The 16,449-nt window shown below is 41.5% G+C and overlaps 1 protein-coding gene across 1 annotated transcript in view; it reads right to left on the bottom strand.

Annotated features, from left to right (window-relative positions):
- The window catches only part of DNAH3 (dynein axonemal heavy chain 3), a 373,447-nt gene that overhangs the window by 185,817 nt on the left and 171,181 nt on the right, over positions 1-16,449 (bottom strand). Inside the window, exons 18-22 of the mRNA XM_077274961.1 lie at positions 14,930-15,141; positions 13,846-13,937; positions 10,515-10,629; positions 5,744-5,860; positions 1,015-1,194 (exon numbers count right to left, since the gene is read on the bottom strand). Coding sequence (XP_077131076.1) covers positions 1,015-1,194; positions 5,744-5,860; positions 10,515-10,629; positions 13,846-13,937; positions 14,930-15,141 — 716 coding nt within the window. The remainder of the gene's footprint in view (positions 1-1,014; positions 1,195-5,743; positions 5,861-10,514; positions 10,630-13,845; positions 13,938-14,929; positions 15,142-16,449) is intronic.

A 16,449-nucleotide genomic window follows, 5' to 3' on the forward strand; every position in this document is an offset into this window, starting at 1 on the left:
AGCATTGCATTGTACGCCAGCTTGGCCCTAGGAAGATTCATTTCTTGGAGCACAGGAAAACAGAGAGGGATTAAAATGAATGGATATGTAAGTGAAAAATTAAAAATAATCTAGAAAAAAAAATCAAGAAATTTAGTTCCCAAGGTAAAATGAATCTGCTATTGACCCTGTATAGAACGCAGGGAAAACGTACAAAAAATACAATATACAATGTACAATACCTAAGAACGGCCACCATATAGCATACGGAGCTGTGTTGTTCCAGAGTTGTACAGCTGATTTGTGGGGTTACCGGTGTCGGATGCTCTCCGACCTGATACTGATGACCTATTCCAAGGATAGGTCACCAATATAGGCATGAACAACCCCTTTAAGGGTCTGAATGAACCAGTCAGCCAGAGGACTACAGAGACACTTATGTTACATCATCTATTTTGGCTCTGATAACAGAATGATGTGCCCACACATACACCATCCTACCTTTATGGCTCCTGACGTACCACGCTACTTTTATACTCATTAGATTGTAATTTCTGTTTATGATTTTCTTCTTCCGAGCATTTAGAAAATCAGTATAAATTAGATTATTTTCTCTTATCGGCCAAACAAGTCTAACATTTCAGTAGGGAACATCTGAATTTATAGTGAATGTTACCTCGCTGTTTTGGCGGGTGGTCCTCTGTCCTTGGATTTGTTGGATTCATACAAATGAAAGAACATTGAATATGCAGCGATAATAATACATTACCGCTAATGAAGGAAGATAAACAGAAATATCCTTGCGTCTGAGCCTCCGCTCGGTGGGTTTTATGCTCTTGTGGAGCACGTTTATCAGTCACATCTGGTTATGTGTTGATCACCAAAGGACTTTGGTCATTGACACACACAAATCATGTCCACTCTGTGTTAAGAGCAGAACCATCTCTGTGGATGACGGATGTGATAAAGGCACCGGTCTTTATTCTTACATCACTTAGATTCGCCCAGGGGCAATGAAAAAACTCCTTTACATACCGATTCGGACATAATGTCCTTCCAGGTGCTGTCCACGATCCCAAATTTGCGTCCTTCTTCTGGCATTTGAGCAATGATGTCTTCAGAGCTAAATATGGGTTCTAGGTAGAGCCACGTCGCCTGGCACTTTAGCCAGGAGTCCAGAATATCTTGAATCAGAACTAGCGTCTGCTCCCACTCCTGAAGAAAATGTTACATATATCGGGTGTATTAGTTGACCTTAAACCCCAATATCTACCCTTGAGTACAGAGCTTTACAAAATGCATCCTGTAGGAAGTTTTGGCAATTGGTCCCCTGGGAAAAAGTATGCAAAATAATCTCTTCTCCTGAAGACAGTACACCTAGTACTCTAGTGTTTATAATTGGTGACCCTGAATGTCAATGTTGGAAAGGTTGTGAATTTCATCTTACAGGGTCACCACAGATAGGTGGCTTAGAGACAGTTTTCTTCCTTCTGAAGGAAAGCTATTCTGCCTTAAAAAACACTTGTTTGCTACCACCTTCCCCCGTCTCTAGTGTCCTTTACTTTGGCAAAATTTCTGTCTACACATTTCATATTTTTTCAGCCATTTTATAAATGTATTGCATAGCACTAGGACAATGCCATAACCTGCAATGATCCTAAGAGTGATGAAGTTACCGCGCTGATTTAGCGCTGTGCCCATTCTAAGTTTCTCCTGTGCAGCGGTACTACCAGCCTCCGGACTGCGCAGGGAACGGCGGACACCATCACTGACTTGACTGATAGTGGACAAGGAAAAACAGGGAAGAGGAGGCTGTTGAAAAACAGCATTGGAGGCCCTTAATTCCCCGGACCCATGGGGATCCAAGAGGACAAACCTCCTCCAATTATAGAGCGATAGCATATCCTAGTGACATCATCACATTACAGGATGAGAATACTATTTTAAAGGGTTATTCCCAACAATCCAAAGGATAAGTGATGACCTACCAATTACTGGGACACCGACTGATCTAGAGAACGGGGCTTTAAAATGTCAAGTTGGAATGGAGCTTTGGCCGCGCATGTGCATCACGGCTTCTTCTACTCTCTATGGCAGTCTGTAGTGCATAATGTTATGTTTGGAATAACGCATCTAGTCAAGGCATCGACCTTTTTTCCTTGACTTGTATTTATCATTTTTTTATGCCTCTGCTATCTTGTTCTGGAAACATCACATCCAACCAGCGTTATAGCTGAGAAAGGGTTCACTGTTTGAGGAGCAAGGTAGGGGGTATCATTGAGAAGTTGGCAGAATAGGAACACACTTGCGGGATCAGTCAATATTGAATTTTTCATGCTTACCTATGTATCTCAATACCAAAAGAATATACGGAGTACACGTCCAAATCTTTTTTTTAAAAAGATATTAATACAATTTTTATTAAACAAAATCAATACATATACAGGTCCTTCTCAAAAAATTAGCATATAGTGTTAAATTTAATTATTTACCATAATGTAATGATTACAATTAAACTTTCATATATTATAGATTCATTATCCACCAACTGAAATTTGTCAGGTCTTTTATTGTTTTAATACTGATGATTTTGGCCTACAACTCCTGATAACCCAAAAAACCTGTCTCAATAAATTAGCATATTTCAACCGTCCAATCAAATAAAAGTGTTTTTTAATAACAAACAAAAAAAACATCAAATAATAATGTTCAGTTATGTACTCAATACTTGGTCGGGAATCCTTTGGCAGAAATGACTGCTTCAATGCGGCGTGGCATGGAGGCAATCAGCCTGTGACACTGCTGAGATGTTATGGAGGCCCAGGATGCTTCAATAGCGGCCTTAAGCTCATCCAGAGTGTTGGGTCTTGCGTCTCTCAACTTTCTCTTCACAATATCCCACAGATTCTCTATGGGGTTCAGGTCAGGAGAGTTGGCAGGCCAATTGAGCACAGTAATACCATGGTCAGTAAACCATTTACCAGTGGTTTTGGCACTGTGAGCAGGTGCCAGGAAGCATGAAGTGCTCCAAAATCTCCTGATAGCTAGCTGCATTGACCCTGCCCTTGATGAAACACAGTGGACCAACACCAGCAGCTGACATGGCACCCCACACCATCACTGACTGGGTACTTGACACTGGACTTCAGGCATTTTGGCATTTCCTTCTCCCCAGTCTTCCTCCAGACTCTGGCACCTTGATATCCGAATGACATGCAAAATTTGCTTTCATCAGAAAAAAGTACTTGGGACCACTTAGCAACAGTCCAGTGCTGCTTCTCTGTAGCCCAGGTCAGGCGCTTCTGCCGCTGTTTATGGTTCAAAAGTGGCTTTACCTGGGGAATGCGGCACCTGTAGCCCATTTCCTGCACACGCCTGTGCACGGTGGCTCTGGATGTTTCCACACCAGACTCAGTCCACTGCTTCCTCAGGTTCCCCAAGGTCTGGAATCGGTCCTTCTCCACAATCTTCCTCAGGGTCCGGTCACCTCTTCTCGTTGTACAGCGTTTTCTGCCACATTGTTTCCTTCCAACAGACTTACCATTGAGGTGCCTTGATACAGCACTCTGGGAACAGCCTATTTGTTGAGAAATTTCTTTCTGGGTCTTACCCTCTTGCTTGAGGGTGTCAATGATGGCCTTCTTGACATCTGTCAGGTCGCTAGTCTTACCCATGATGGGGGTTTTGAGTAATGAACCAGGCAGGGAGTTTTTAAAAGCCTCAGGTATCTTTTGCATGTGTTTAGAGTTAATTAGTTGATTCAGAAGATTAGGGTAATAGGTCGTTTAGAGAACCTTTTCTTGATATGCTAATTTATTGAGACAGGTTTTTTGGGTTATCAGGAGTTGTAGGCCAAAATCATCAGTATTAAAACAATAAAAGACCTGACAAATTTCAGTTGGTGGATAATGAATCTATAATATATGAAAGTTTAATTGTAATCATTACATTATGGTAAATAATGAAATTTAACACTATATGCTAATTTTTTGAGAAGGACCTGTATAGTAACAAAATCACAAATAGTATCAAAAAATTCAGTAAGGGAAAAACATTGGAACAATGACGAAGCCAACGCGAAACGCGCGTTGGGGCTTCGACGGTGACCCCTGGTAATCTGCATTTTGGGTAAGATTGGAGGAACTGGGTTGTGGTATCTAGTGCACGATACCTAATGATATTTGGACTATGGGATGTACTACACGCAATATGGCAGTAACCTGTTCTCTTAATCCCCTCTCTTTTTTGTGATATGCACTATTAGCACTTTACTTATGGAATAGTTGCAGATATACCTAGGGGCTATCACCGTTTTTTCAGTGTTGTTCCAATGTTTTTCCCTTACTGAATTTTTTGATACTATTTGTGATTTTGTTACTATATATGTATTGATTTTGTTTAATAAAAATTGTATTAATATCTTTTTTTTAAAAAGATTTGGATGTGTACTCCATATATTCTTTTGGTATTGATCTATGTTTGCTGGAGTGTCCTTGTTATGTGTAGGTAATGCGACCTCTGTCTTTGACACATATAACACATGGCTATTAGCGTGTGTAAGAGATCGCTTCTTCTTTGGTCCATACTGGGCTGTATTTATTATATTACCTATGTATCTGCAGCCTACGATCATGATAATAATGTAACATTTAACTGCTTTATTTTATGGTTCTAGCAATGTCCATGTATAGGACTAGAATTTTTAGTTTCTCTGGTCTCATCTCGGAACCTGACATAGGGTTTAGTAAAACTTTAGAAACTTTAAAAAAAAATTGTATTATAAGGTACAAGGCATTGAAACACTTCCTCCAACACTTGCTGGGGGCGCTTTCTCTACATAAATGGCACTCGTCCTCCCCCATTACTTAGAACTATAAGTATGCCAAGTTACTTAAAGGGGTTGTCCGGGATTTTAACATTGATGGCCTATACTTAAGATTGGGCATCAATGCCTGATCCATCTGGGTGCGACACCCGTCACTATGCCGTCAAGCTGTTCCTGGGGTCGGCAGCGTCCAGAACTGTTCAGTTATGGAGCTGCACATCACAGCTCCACTGATGGAATAATGGCCGGAGCAGTTTCAGCCGACGACGAAATCAGGAGCAGTTGATCGAAGGGCATGCAGGGTGTCGCACCCCCACCGTTCAAACATTAATGACCTACACTTAGGATTGGGCATCAATGCCTGATCATGGGGGTGCGACATCTGGCACCCTGCCGTTAAGCTGTTCCTGGTGCAGGACAGAACTGCTCAGTTAAGGAGCTGCACATCACAGCTCCATTGACGGAATAATGGCCACTGAGTGGACGTAGCTGTGCTGTGTAGCTCCGTAACTGAGCAGTTTCCACTGACGATTCCATCGGGAGCAGTTGATCGGAGGTGATACCGAGTGTCGCACCCCCACTGTTCGGACATTGATGACCTATCCTAAAAAAAGGCCATCAATATTAAAGTCCCAGACAACCCCTTTAACACTTTATATAATTAGAATATTTTATTGTTGTGGTGTTAAATTCCTACTCTATCCTTCGCATAGATTTCTCGCTCCCCACGGCTATGACCTCTCGCTGCCATAATGTCTCCTGTACCATACTAGACATGTATTGTTTACTGCTAGATCTTTAATCTGTGTCAAGTCCTTTTTTAATTTGTTTGTCTGCTTTAAATAAAGATGGAATCGTTAATCAGAGAAATAATTAAAGCACATAATGTACTCATAGTAAGCGGGTAGGTCGTACGTAGCTATTGCATTTTCCTCTTACCCTAGCTTCAGCCTCAATTGGTTTAATGAATGGTGAACCACACATTGTTTGGGTTTTAATAATGTGGTCGTCGAGCAGTAATTGAATATCATCAACAGCTGAGAGGATGCTTGTACTCTGTGGAAAAGAAAGGTTATATGAAACACGTAGTTAATCACAGATGCGAGTAGGTGTTTTCAGCATGTGATGGCCAAGAAAATAACATTTCTATTGTATGACGTGTGACGGCAATGGCATTGGTTAATAAGTTCACCTCAGTTGACTTTTCAGGGATGTTGGATGATTAGAAAAATATGGATTTTTTCCAGAATCCCCCCATCCATGGGTTGTATCAGTTATTACATCTCAGCTACTTTTGGAATATAAGCAGCCGCTGTTTTTCAAATTGTGTAAAAAATTTTATAGCAATTGTCCCATTACATAAACTCTTCCTAGAATGAAGGGTTCCTGTTTCTTAAACTTCTAATATTGGGGGTAGCCATTAAGGATGAGCAAAATGATTCCTGGGCATCCGGGAGGAGTTTCTGATTAGTAAAACTGGCACAACATCCTGCGCAGAAGACGTGCCGGTGATGCCGGCAGGTTTGAGGAGGTTTACAGGGCTCTGGTCCAGTAGCCATGGACTTCCGCTCAACTCTACTAGCATTAGGCATAAGAAAAATTAAGTACACCTTCTTTGAAGATGCCAGGGGGGCTGAGGTAAGAAGAAGCTGCTCACACTGCTGCCCACCATGTCTTTGTGAACTAATGCTGAAGATACCAGGAGTGCTTAGGTTAGAAGAGGATTCTCATACTGCTTTCCAGGAGTGCAACAATCGCGGTGCCATAGAGGGCAACCATGACCGGGCCCAATTGGAAGGGGACCCACAGGCACCAATGGTCATTTCAGCTGAATAAGTGTCCGATTCGAGGATGAAATTCAGTTGAAATGTATTGAGGTGCAGAGACCCACCGGGTCCCTGCACTGCAATACATGCTGCCAGACAATCATAGACCTGCAGCTGAGGCATGTTTGCATTGCTTGGACACTGACCATTGACTTAAATTGTAACTGTACATTGCCTAATTTCCCTGTGCAAAGCTTAAAGGGGTTGTCCGGTCCAAACCAATAAGTCCGCAGTCACCCTGTGGGTCTGAAACTGGCGAAATCCCGCAGTGCTCAAAGAGTGACTGCAGACTTACTGATTTGGACCGGACATCCCCTTTAATGGTGCTGCAAGAGGATAAAACACATTATGTGGAATTTCTTAATACATGAATGACAGAAAAGTAACTAATTTTTTTAGCAAGCTACCGTATAATTTCACAAACATTTCCATGCTTGTGCTAGCCTTCAAACTTTTTTAAAACATGTGTGAGGCTTAGCCACCCGCTGCAAAATAGATTTACTATAATTTACACCAGATTGTTAATCAGCTGTCCTGGATCCAGCAAGGGCCTGGGGATCTTCCTTACCTGACAGCCAGCTCTCTTTGCTCTAGTGTGTGTTGGATTACCACATTAACCCAGTGCACAACTCTGATGTAATCAACTTAAACCTTTTATGGCCAGTTCATGCAACTGCACACTGCCTGAGTATTCAGTCAGTTAATGCATGCTGCTACCCCATGCTTGCTCTCAAGTATAGCCACAAGACTAAATGGCCTCTGTTGTTCCAAGGTGAGCTGTTTGCACACTTGGCTTCGCTAAATCAAAGTGCATGTCTGCAAACTCAGCTCTGCTGTACCAAGGAGTTGTTCACACACTTGGCTCTGCTACTGCAAGGTGCCTGACTGCCAACTTGGTTCTGCTGCTCCAAAGTGCTGCCCTCACAAGTGGCTTGGCTATATTAAGTTGCCTATTTGCCAACTAGGCTCTGCTTTACCAAGGTGCTGTTCACACACTTAGCTCTGGAACATGACAGTACTTGTCTGTCTACTTGACTCTACTGTTCTAAGGTGCTGTCTGCACACTCAGCTCTGCTGTACCAAAGTGTCTAACTGCATACATTACCTTGCCACTCGAAGGTGCTGTTCACATGTAAGGGGAAGCGGAGAGATTCCTGAAGAGTGATTGCAGAAGGTCACATTAGTGGAGAAAGGCTGCTATCTGCTGGTCCGGCGAAATGAAACGGCACCAATTTGCTCTGAAAGATTTGAAGGGTGAGGTACTTCGGGTGCTGGACCTGATCAGGTGGTCGGCATCCCAGAGTTCCTGAATATAAGAGGCCTGCGCTCCAAACTGTCAGCTCTGCACTGACAGAAAGATTTGATGATCATGTACCATGCACGATCAGCATGTTGCCTAGCTCTGGTGACCCAGATGTCATCGACATCCGGTCACCATGGCAACGATTGGGACCCTGCGTCACACCACGGGTCTCTGATCCATGACAGAGGGGCTGTCAGTCCTCTGCCGGCACCCGGAATGCTACGATCGTGTTTGATCGGGTTAAAGTTCCGGGAGCATTCTGTGACCGCTCCTGGCACTTAATGCGGGTGTAAGCTGTCAGAATCAGGGCGATTGTGCAGACGTAATACTCCCTCCGAGGTCAAATAGGCCAAGGGCACTTGGACAGAATATTACATCTAATGTCAGAAAGGGGTTAACAGGATACTGTTAAAAATGTTGTGGATCCTGGAAGAAGACAAGAAGATGAGGTGGCCCGAATTTGTGTCTGAGTTGGTGTGGGTTTATAACAATCGAGTTCATGCGATTACTGGTTACACCCCTTACATGCTGCTGTTTGGGGGAAGTGGACGAGAGATCATTGAACTGGAGCTAGATTCAGAGCACCATTGTCCGGGCAGTAGTCCAAGTGCCGGATCCGAGAATATCGACACCGACTTTTGACTGTAAGAAAGCTGGTTGAGTAGAAGTTTAGGGAAGTGGAACATTCAGATCGATCCCCGATGTTGGGTGGACAACTCCAGTCAGGAGATCGTGTACTAGTGCCGCCAAGCGACCCAGGAACAAGCTGGATCATCATAGCTGACATAGATACAATTTTATATAATGTAGACAGCCCAAAGTGCATCAAAGCTATTAAGTGGCAAGTGCATCTTAATAAATTTAGAGCATTTTAGTCTAGCAGCAAGCTTTTTTCCAAGACTGGTGCATGAAACACTTATTAAGCCCAACTATTTTCTCAACTATTTTACTATTTTCTCCCTCACAGATAAAGGAATATTTTACAGAACTGACTCTGTAAATATAGTAATAATATTGTACTGTGTTGTTTACAAGGCCCTTTACATGTATTCATCATCTTTGTATTCTACATTAACAATGGAATCTACAACATTCCTTGCCATTCAGAATTTTTCCCGCAGAGTCAGAACTTGGCTTTCTGTTGTTTCGTTCATCTTTGAAACCCGCTAAACAAAGCCATTTGCTTTTCTCTAATTCCCCAACCAACTAACAGGGATCAAGGGTATTAACCATTATCAGGTATGTGCTAAACAACAAACAGCGCTGCTGCGCTTGAAATCATCCAAGATTAGGGATGTTCAACAAGCTCTCAAAGGCCAATTATTGAAAAGGTTGGTGCTGCGCGGACAAAGGAACAAGAGACCTTTCCCAGAGCGGCGAGCGCAAATCTGAAGATCATGGCTGTAAACAAAATCAGACAATACATATGGATCGCACGCCTGTGGAGAACATGTAGAGGTAGAAAAAAACTCAGCCATCGTGAGATTGCACAATATTCACACAGTAGTGTTGAGTTTTCTGGGTTTTTTTATTAACCAAATTATATTGCAGCAAGCTTGCGTAAAAAAAAAGTAATGGCATAGCACTAAAAAAAAAAACAGAAGAAAAGGTGGACCCAGCACATCAGGGCACCAGGAAATTCTTAATGTTCTCTTTGGTGGAGCAGCAGCGAATTTGGACACTTGCTGTTAGGCTAGGGTCAGATGGTCGTAAATTCTTTCATCCGTGAGAAATGGGCCGGTTATGCAAATGGCACTCAGATCAAACTCTAATCAGAGACTGATCAGGGTATCAGGATAGCGTCATCCGATTTTCTCAGATGAGAGAATCAGTGCACACTGAGGATAAGATGGAGAACAACATTTCTCCATCTTCTCCATTGTGTCACTCTGTGGATGTCATCTGAGTGCAGTCCAATGATTTCTACGCGCTCATTGACTTGGTTCGAATACTGGATGATCAAACTCAGACATGTGCACGGCCCCTTAGAATAACATTGATCAGGGTGCGATCCAATGTTTTGTCAGATTACACTGGGACTGATAACATGGCCGCTCTGCATGAGCTCTTAAAGGTAGTATTCAGTGACTCTCACTTACCTATAGGATATATATGTATATATCACGATTGCTGGTAAATTGAAAGTTCATGAAATAAAAAGTGAATTAAAAAGCTTCTTGTGAATGCTTCTTTAGGACCTCTTAGATGAACCAGAAACGCTTTGTAGGAGCTGAGTATAGTCAAGTCACTCGTAACGCAAGTGTCTTGCATATTTATGGGTTCATTTCCGGCATGTTTATCCTAGTTAATAAAAAGGGCAAACATGGCGGCAAACTACCCATAAATATGCAAGACACTTGCGTTACGAGTGATTTGACTTTTAAGCTAGCATAAAAATGACCTTTATCATCAGCGCATGTCCCTGTGTAAGCAGGCGATGTTCTGCTGATAGCATGTACTGTATACGAGGTCAGAAGGTCATATTAGCGATTGTTCTGTCCCCGTAACCTCTCATCAGTCTGTGCAAGAGGCCAGAAAACAAGTGCCGATCGCTGGATATGTCACACACATTGTGACTTACTGTATCGCGATACTGGACAAAGTTGAAGGTCATCATAGACCACTCCGATTTCATCTTTTCCATGGCTTTCTCCAAAGAATATTCTTTGCTTGCTGATGCTCCGATCTGTTCCAGCCTACAATGCACAAATCATACATGTTCTACTCATAATATAATCTACAAAATATAATGCACCATTACTGCTTATTTGCCCAAACTTATCATAAAAGAAATTTAAGGGGCCAGTCCTGCTGATTAACTGCTTTTAATTAGATGGGTTGTCTGATTTAAAAATCCTATTTACAAATGCACCAATAGGATATTTGTAGTTAACTATAAAAATCAGCGACAAAGATCTTCTTTATTCCTGGAAAATCTGTGTCCGTGCAATAATCTGGCCTCTTATTGATTTCAATAAGAACTGTGCAATGCTTTATTTCCCCTGTGGTGGCGCTGCAGGGGAATTCGGCTATGTCTTTCTATTACAGATGAAGATTAAATAAACTGGACCCCCTGTGATCATCTTATGATTGGAGGGTCCTTTCATGTAAAATGGTGCATAAACTTTTGCATAAAACTGCATAGATATAAAGCCACATGCATAATGAAATATATAAATTAATCTCTTTCATTCTAGAAGCTAATTTAAAGTGCAGCGTGAGAAACTCCTAAACTCAGTTCTGTAATTCCTCCCCATGTAACATATGGTGTTTACATTTTGTTTGTGAAATTAAAGTTTGCATGGTAGAAAAAAAATTCCCGGAGAAAAATAATGACAGCGAAACATATTAAGAGGACCGTCTGGCTCTTCCAGTACTGCTGCAGGTGATTAACAGATCTTTCCCCCACATGTACATAAGGAGAGACCTGTCAATCATCTGCAGCGGCGCTGGTAAGAGCCGGCCAGGGGCGGAGCCGGACTAGTCTGGTCTCCGGCCGGATCGTCAAAGTATATTTTCTCTAAAACTTTGGAGACATTGTGCTGCCAGGCTCTGATTTATGTTACCCGAGGTTTGGACAGCACCAATTCCCTGACATATTCCCTTTAAAGAGAATTTGTCATCAGACAATGACGTTGTGATTAAATGTTTAAAGCGGTTTGGTATTATTTTTTTTTTAAATATTCTAATATCACCATGGGTTAATACATAAAAATTAGAAATCTTGCAATTTTCACACTGGTCACTGGGGCTATTTTCCTCATCTGCACAAAAGACTTTTTCAGAAGTCTCATTACCATCACAGGCAGGATAACAGTGACAGGTAACAGCTGATAACACAGGATTCAATATTCACAATAGGTGATGTTAGAGCTGTTCCTCCTCTCCTTTCACAATAACTTTTGCACTATTGTTTCTAATGTACACGTGGATTAACCATCTCCCCCGACTGGGGTGTAAATGGTGTGACTGCCGGCACTTTTGACAAAGGGTTCTTCAATAAATGGTCACGAGGTTGGGGAATGGGGCGATGTGGTGATAAAGGTCCCATACTCTGGATAAAATCCCTGGTTATGACATAAGCCTGGGTCAGACACTAGGTAGCAACCTATAGATGGCATTAAAGGAGCATTTTTCTTCCTTCTGAACAAGAGTTAAATTACATACACATTTCCCAAGGAGCTTTGCCTGGCTTGTAAGACTTCCTATGCCAGCCAGTGGTCTCCACAACGAGAAAAAGTGCCCCTCCATAGAACAAGAAAATATTGTTGAATTGTGAAATCTACAAAATCCTTTATTAAAAGGGACTCTTCCAGAAGAGAAGTAGAACTAGCTTTCAATTAAAGGGATCATGACTTGGTTGCTATTTGGAAGAAAATACTTAATCTCCAAGAAAAGGCCCAGAGACGCTGGTTCTTTACAAAGCAGGCACATTTTGAATTAGGTAATCAAACCAGCAAATTCCTTGTCTATATAATTAAATCAGGCTTCTCCATCCATTCCTAGTATTAATTAAACAGAATGGGATTCACTTTTGGCTTCATCTGATTTTGGTAACAGGTTTAAGGATTCCTAATCACACTTGTATGAAACCCAATCACATTGTTCAGATGAGGACCTTCAGGATTATCTGGCCCAGATTGATTTTCCTCAGTTCTCATCTGAGGGCTCAACAAACATTAGATAAAATTCTTATAAATGTGGGATCAGAAGCGACAATGGCTATGACCAACAGTAAGGCCCTAGGAGAACCAGATGGCATTCCTGTTGAGTTTTTTTTTAAAAAATATCTTGATCAACTCAGTCTGGCTTTGCTGCAAATGTATAATGAGGGTCTAGAGCAGTGTTTCCCAACTCCAGACCTCAAGTCCTACAAACAGATCATGTTTTCAGGATTCCCCTAGTGTTGCACAGGTGATCGAATTGTGACCTAGGTCAGGGGTCTCCAACCTGTAGCTCGGGAGCCATATGTGGCTCATGTTCCCATGAATTGTGGCTCGCGGTTGTCTGCCAGCTTGGTGCATTAGCTCCAGGTCTAGCAAACAGGTATGAAGAGCACATCTCAAAATGATGAATTTTGTGAGTAGCGCTGCACAGAAGAACAGATCTGGATGCACATATTCTGTTCTCAGTAGTTTAGAGATAATTTAAGTATGGGACACTGGCGACAAGATGATTTTGCCTGTCAGAGGAGGTGCTTGAAGCTGGATGCGACAGTGTGTTGGGAAGGCTTCATGAGAGAATACTGAATGGGGGCATTGTGGGAACGATTGGATCTTGGTTTACTGCTTCAAGGTGATTTCTGTGGAAAAGCTTTGGGTATCATACCTGTAATGGGGGGTTTGGATACCACTTCTATGAGGTGGTTGGGAGTTGGATGTGGCTCACAACCTTACCTCGGAGCTAAATGTGGCTCACGACCCTCTCTCAGAGCTGAATGTAGCTCTCAAAGTTAGAAAGGTTGGGGACCACTGACCTAGACAACACTAAGGAAATCCTGAAAACATGATCGGTTGGTGCCTCTCGAGGACTGTAGTGGGGAAACTTTGGTCTAGATGTTGGGAATCATCCACCATACCTACATGATGCTACCATAATGGTGAAACTTGGGCCTGACAAACTCCAGAAGAGCGTGGATCTTATAGACCGATATAACATTAGGAGAGTTCAGGTTCTAACACAAATAGGACATGATTTACAAGAAGAATGGGCACTCTCCACATTAGTTAAACCCAAAGCTTTTGACACCAAGGACTGGTTGTACTTGCAACAAGAGTTAATAAAATTTGAATTTGGACCAGAATTCTGAAATTGGGTTAAAGCCTTATGTAAGTGTCCTTGTATATTACTCAAAGACACATGCACAAAGAACTGGTTATGTGACATGTGATGGCATCAATATAATTTCTTACTTTTCTATGTATTTGGACAGTCCGTATTCCAGCATGCTAATGAGTGATGTATTCGGCTCTGGGGTTATATCAAATCCTACTATTTCGCCAATCTGAGAAGAAAAAAATATCAAACATTTAGTAAAATGAATGTTAGACAAGGCTAGCGAAACATCTACTTATGCTGAACCTGAAGAGTAACCTAAGGCTTCATTCATGTGACAGAATAAGGCACTTCAGTTTCGTTGATGCACCATTAGGGCCCAAACCCTTGTTGAGATAATATTGAAGAACTTGGCACTTGAAAGATGGGAATCAAGATGTTTTCTTTTTTTACAGGTGCAATCCACAGTAAATGCATTATGTTTCGGTCAAATCATTGACCTTCTTCAGATGCACAGAAGAGGTGTAAACTCTAAGCAAGGGAATCTCCTTATGAATAATAATTTGTGGCGCCACATTTCGAGCAGATATACAAATTATATAAATGCCAGCCAGATTAGGAATTGTTTGAAAAACCAATAATTTTTAATTTGCCTGAATTCAGTCTAAAACAATATGAAGCCAAAAAACAAAAATAAAAAAGAACATATACCGTACAGCAAGTAAATCAGTAAATAGTAACAGTTCCTGTAAATCACATCAGGTACTTAGTTAATGCTATTTTTGATTTAAAAAAAAAAAAGCATAAAAGACATCCCACCACGACAAGGTGTACTCTATTGGGACGGTCCTAACCTGTCTCTAGCATTAAAACCTTACCATATGTCAAGCAACGTCAATGTGAATAAGGGCCGATCCCTTACACTTTGCATGTATAGCGGCTGATAGTACAGCTGAGTTTTTTGGGTTTTGCTAAAATAATACAAATGTAAAATATGCTCTTATCTCTACGTCATGACTTCTGCACAATTTTTTGACAAGATTCTGGATTATTGGGCTGTAGTGTGCCAAAACTATGCAAACTATATAAAATGAGGGCTGTATGAAGGCACATGTGGCTATGCGGTGCCGCCATAATGAGTCACATTAGGAAATTATAGTTCCATCACCATTATTCATGAGAACATTAGTCTACATATGAAATGAGGACTCGATATGACACCTGTTTCCAATGGCGCGGCTTCATCCCACGGTTACAGATGACAGAAACGATGGGAAGGTGAACTTTGAACTTCTCAATTTTGAACTTGACATTTTCCGCCACTCGCTTAGGTCCGGGTAGGTCAGTAAAACTCTTTGCCAGCTTGTATAAAGTTCTCCACATGTTCCCCACCTCCTCCGTGATCTCTTCTGCATTTATATCTTGGAAGGCCCCTATATCACAGGAGGAAGTCAAGGCAAAAAAAGTTTCCGGTAAGTCATCATGACACAATTCTGCTTGGTTTAATACTCTTCTTCTTCCTGACCTACTTTTTCTGATAGTAGATGTATTATATAAATGTCAAATTCTTAAAGAAATCATTCATTCTTTCTGATCTGAAGCGCTACTTTAGCTAAAAATCGGAATGTGCTGACAGCTCAGCCGGATGGTAGGCTCAGTTTCAGAGATGTGCTGTATGGCATTTCCGACGTTAGTTGCACTTGACATTTATCAATTGACTAGCACAAAGGAAAAGTGGTGCAGTAGCTAAAAACAATTAAAGAATTACTAAACTTTCAGATTTTTTTTACTTTTCAGTAATTTTGTTAAGCATGGAAAATCATAAAGCTTTGCAAATCAGTTTATTAGGGGATTTATCTTTATTCCTGTAGAAAAAAGATTGCAAGTAAGTGACTTCCAAACTCCCTGCTTTCTCCTGTCTATTTCCCTGCCTTGAGCTGCATTGATATTAGGTCATACTCATGTGGAGTACAGATGATGGCAGTGAGGTGTCATCACCTGTCTAGTGAGTCACAGGGGCTGAGCTGCCTCATCACTGCCATCATCTGTACTCCAAATGAGTATGTTATGATATCTGAGTAGCTGAATGGAGAAAAATAGACTGGGGAAAAGCAGGGAGTTGGAAGCCAATTAACTGCAATTTTTTTTTTTTACGAGAATGAAGATAAATACCGTAATCAAGTTATTGGCAGAAGTTTAATACCTTCCATGCCGGACAAAATTCTAAAGAAAAATATTAAAGTTTAGTTTCTCTTTATCATGTTGCAGCTTTAATTCGCCAAAGGTACTTGGAAAACTAAGACCTGTAGTATGATTGACTGTTATGTACATGCTTTACTATGGACAAAATGATAGAAGTAGCAATGGGTTTAAAGGGATCGTCTATGTCACTCCTCACATCGTGCCCACTGCGCACTGTGAGGATTTTCCGATGTCCAGAATGGCAGTCAAGTGACCCCAAGTACGCGATATGCATACTGCAGGCCACAGTCTGACTAGATGGCCTTTGCTCAATGTAAATGTAATAACAAAGACCAGATATAGTCTAGCCGTAATGTGTCCAGGAGTAAGCATATCGCATACCTGCGGTCACATGACCACTCATTCCTGGCATCGGCACCGGAGAATCCTCACAGTGCGCATGATTGAAGACTTGTAGTTCAAGACTTGACAACCCATTTAATGGTTGACATTGTGAAAAAAAAAGATGTTAGTTAATATAAGCAGCTTAGCACAGAGGT

The sequence above is a fragment of the Ranitomeya variabilis genome, chromosome 7 (genome assembly GCF_051348905.1).
Source record: "Ranitomeya variabilis isolate aRanVar5 chromosome 7, aRanVar5.hap1, whole genome shotgun sequence".
Classification (NCBI taxonomy): domain Eukaryota; kingdom Metazoa; phylum Chordata; class Amphibia; order Anura; family Dendrobatidae; genus Ranitomeya; species Ranitomeya variabilis.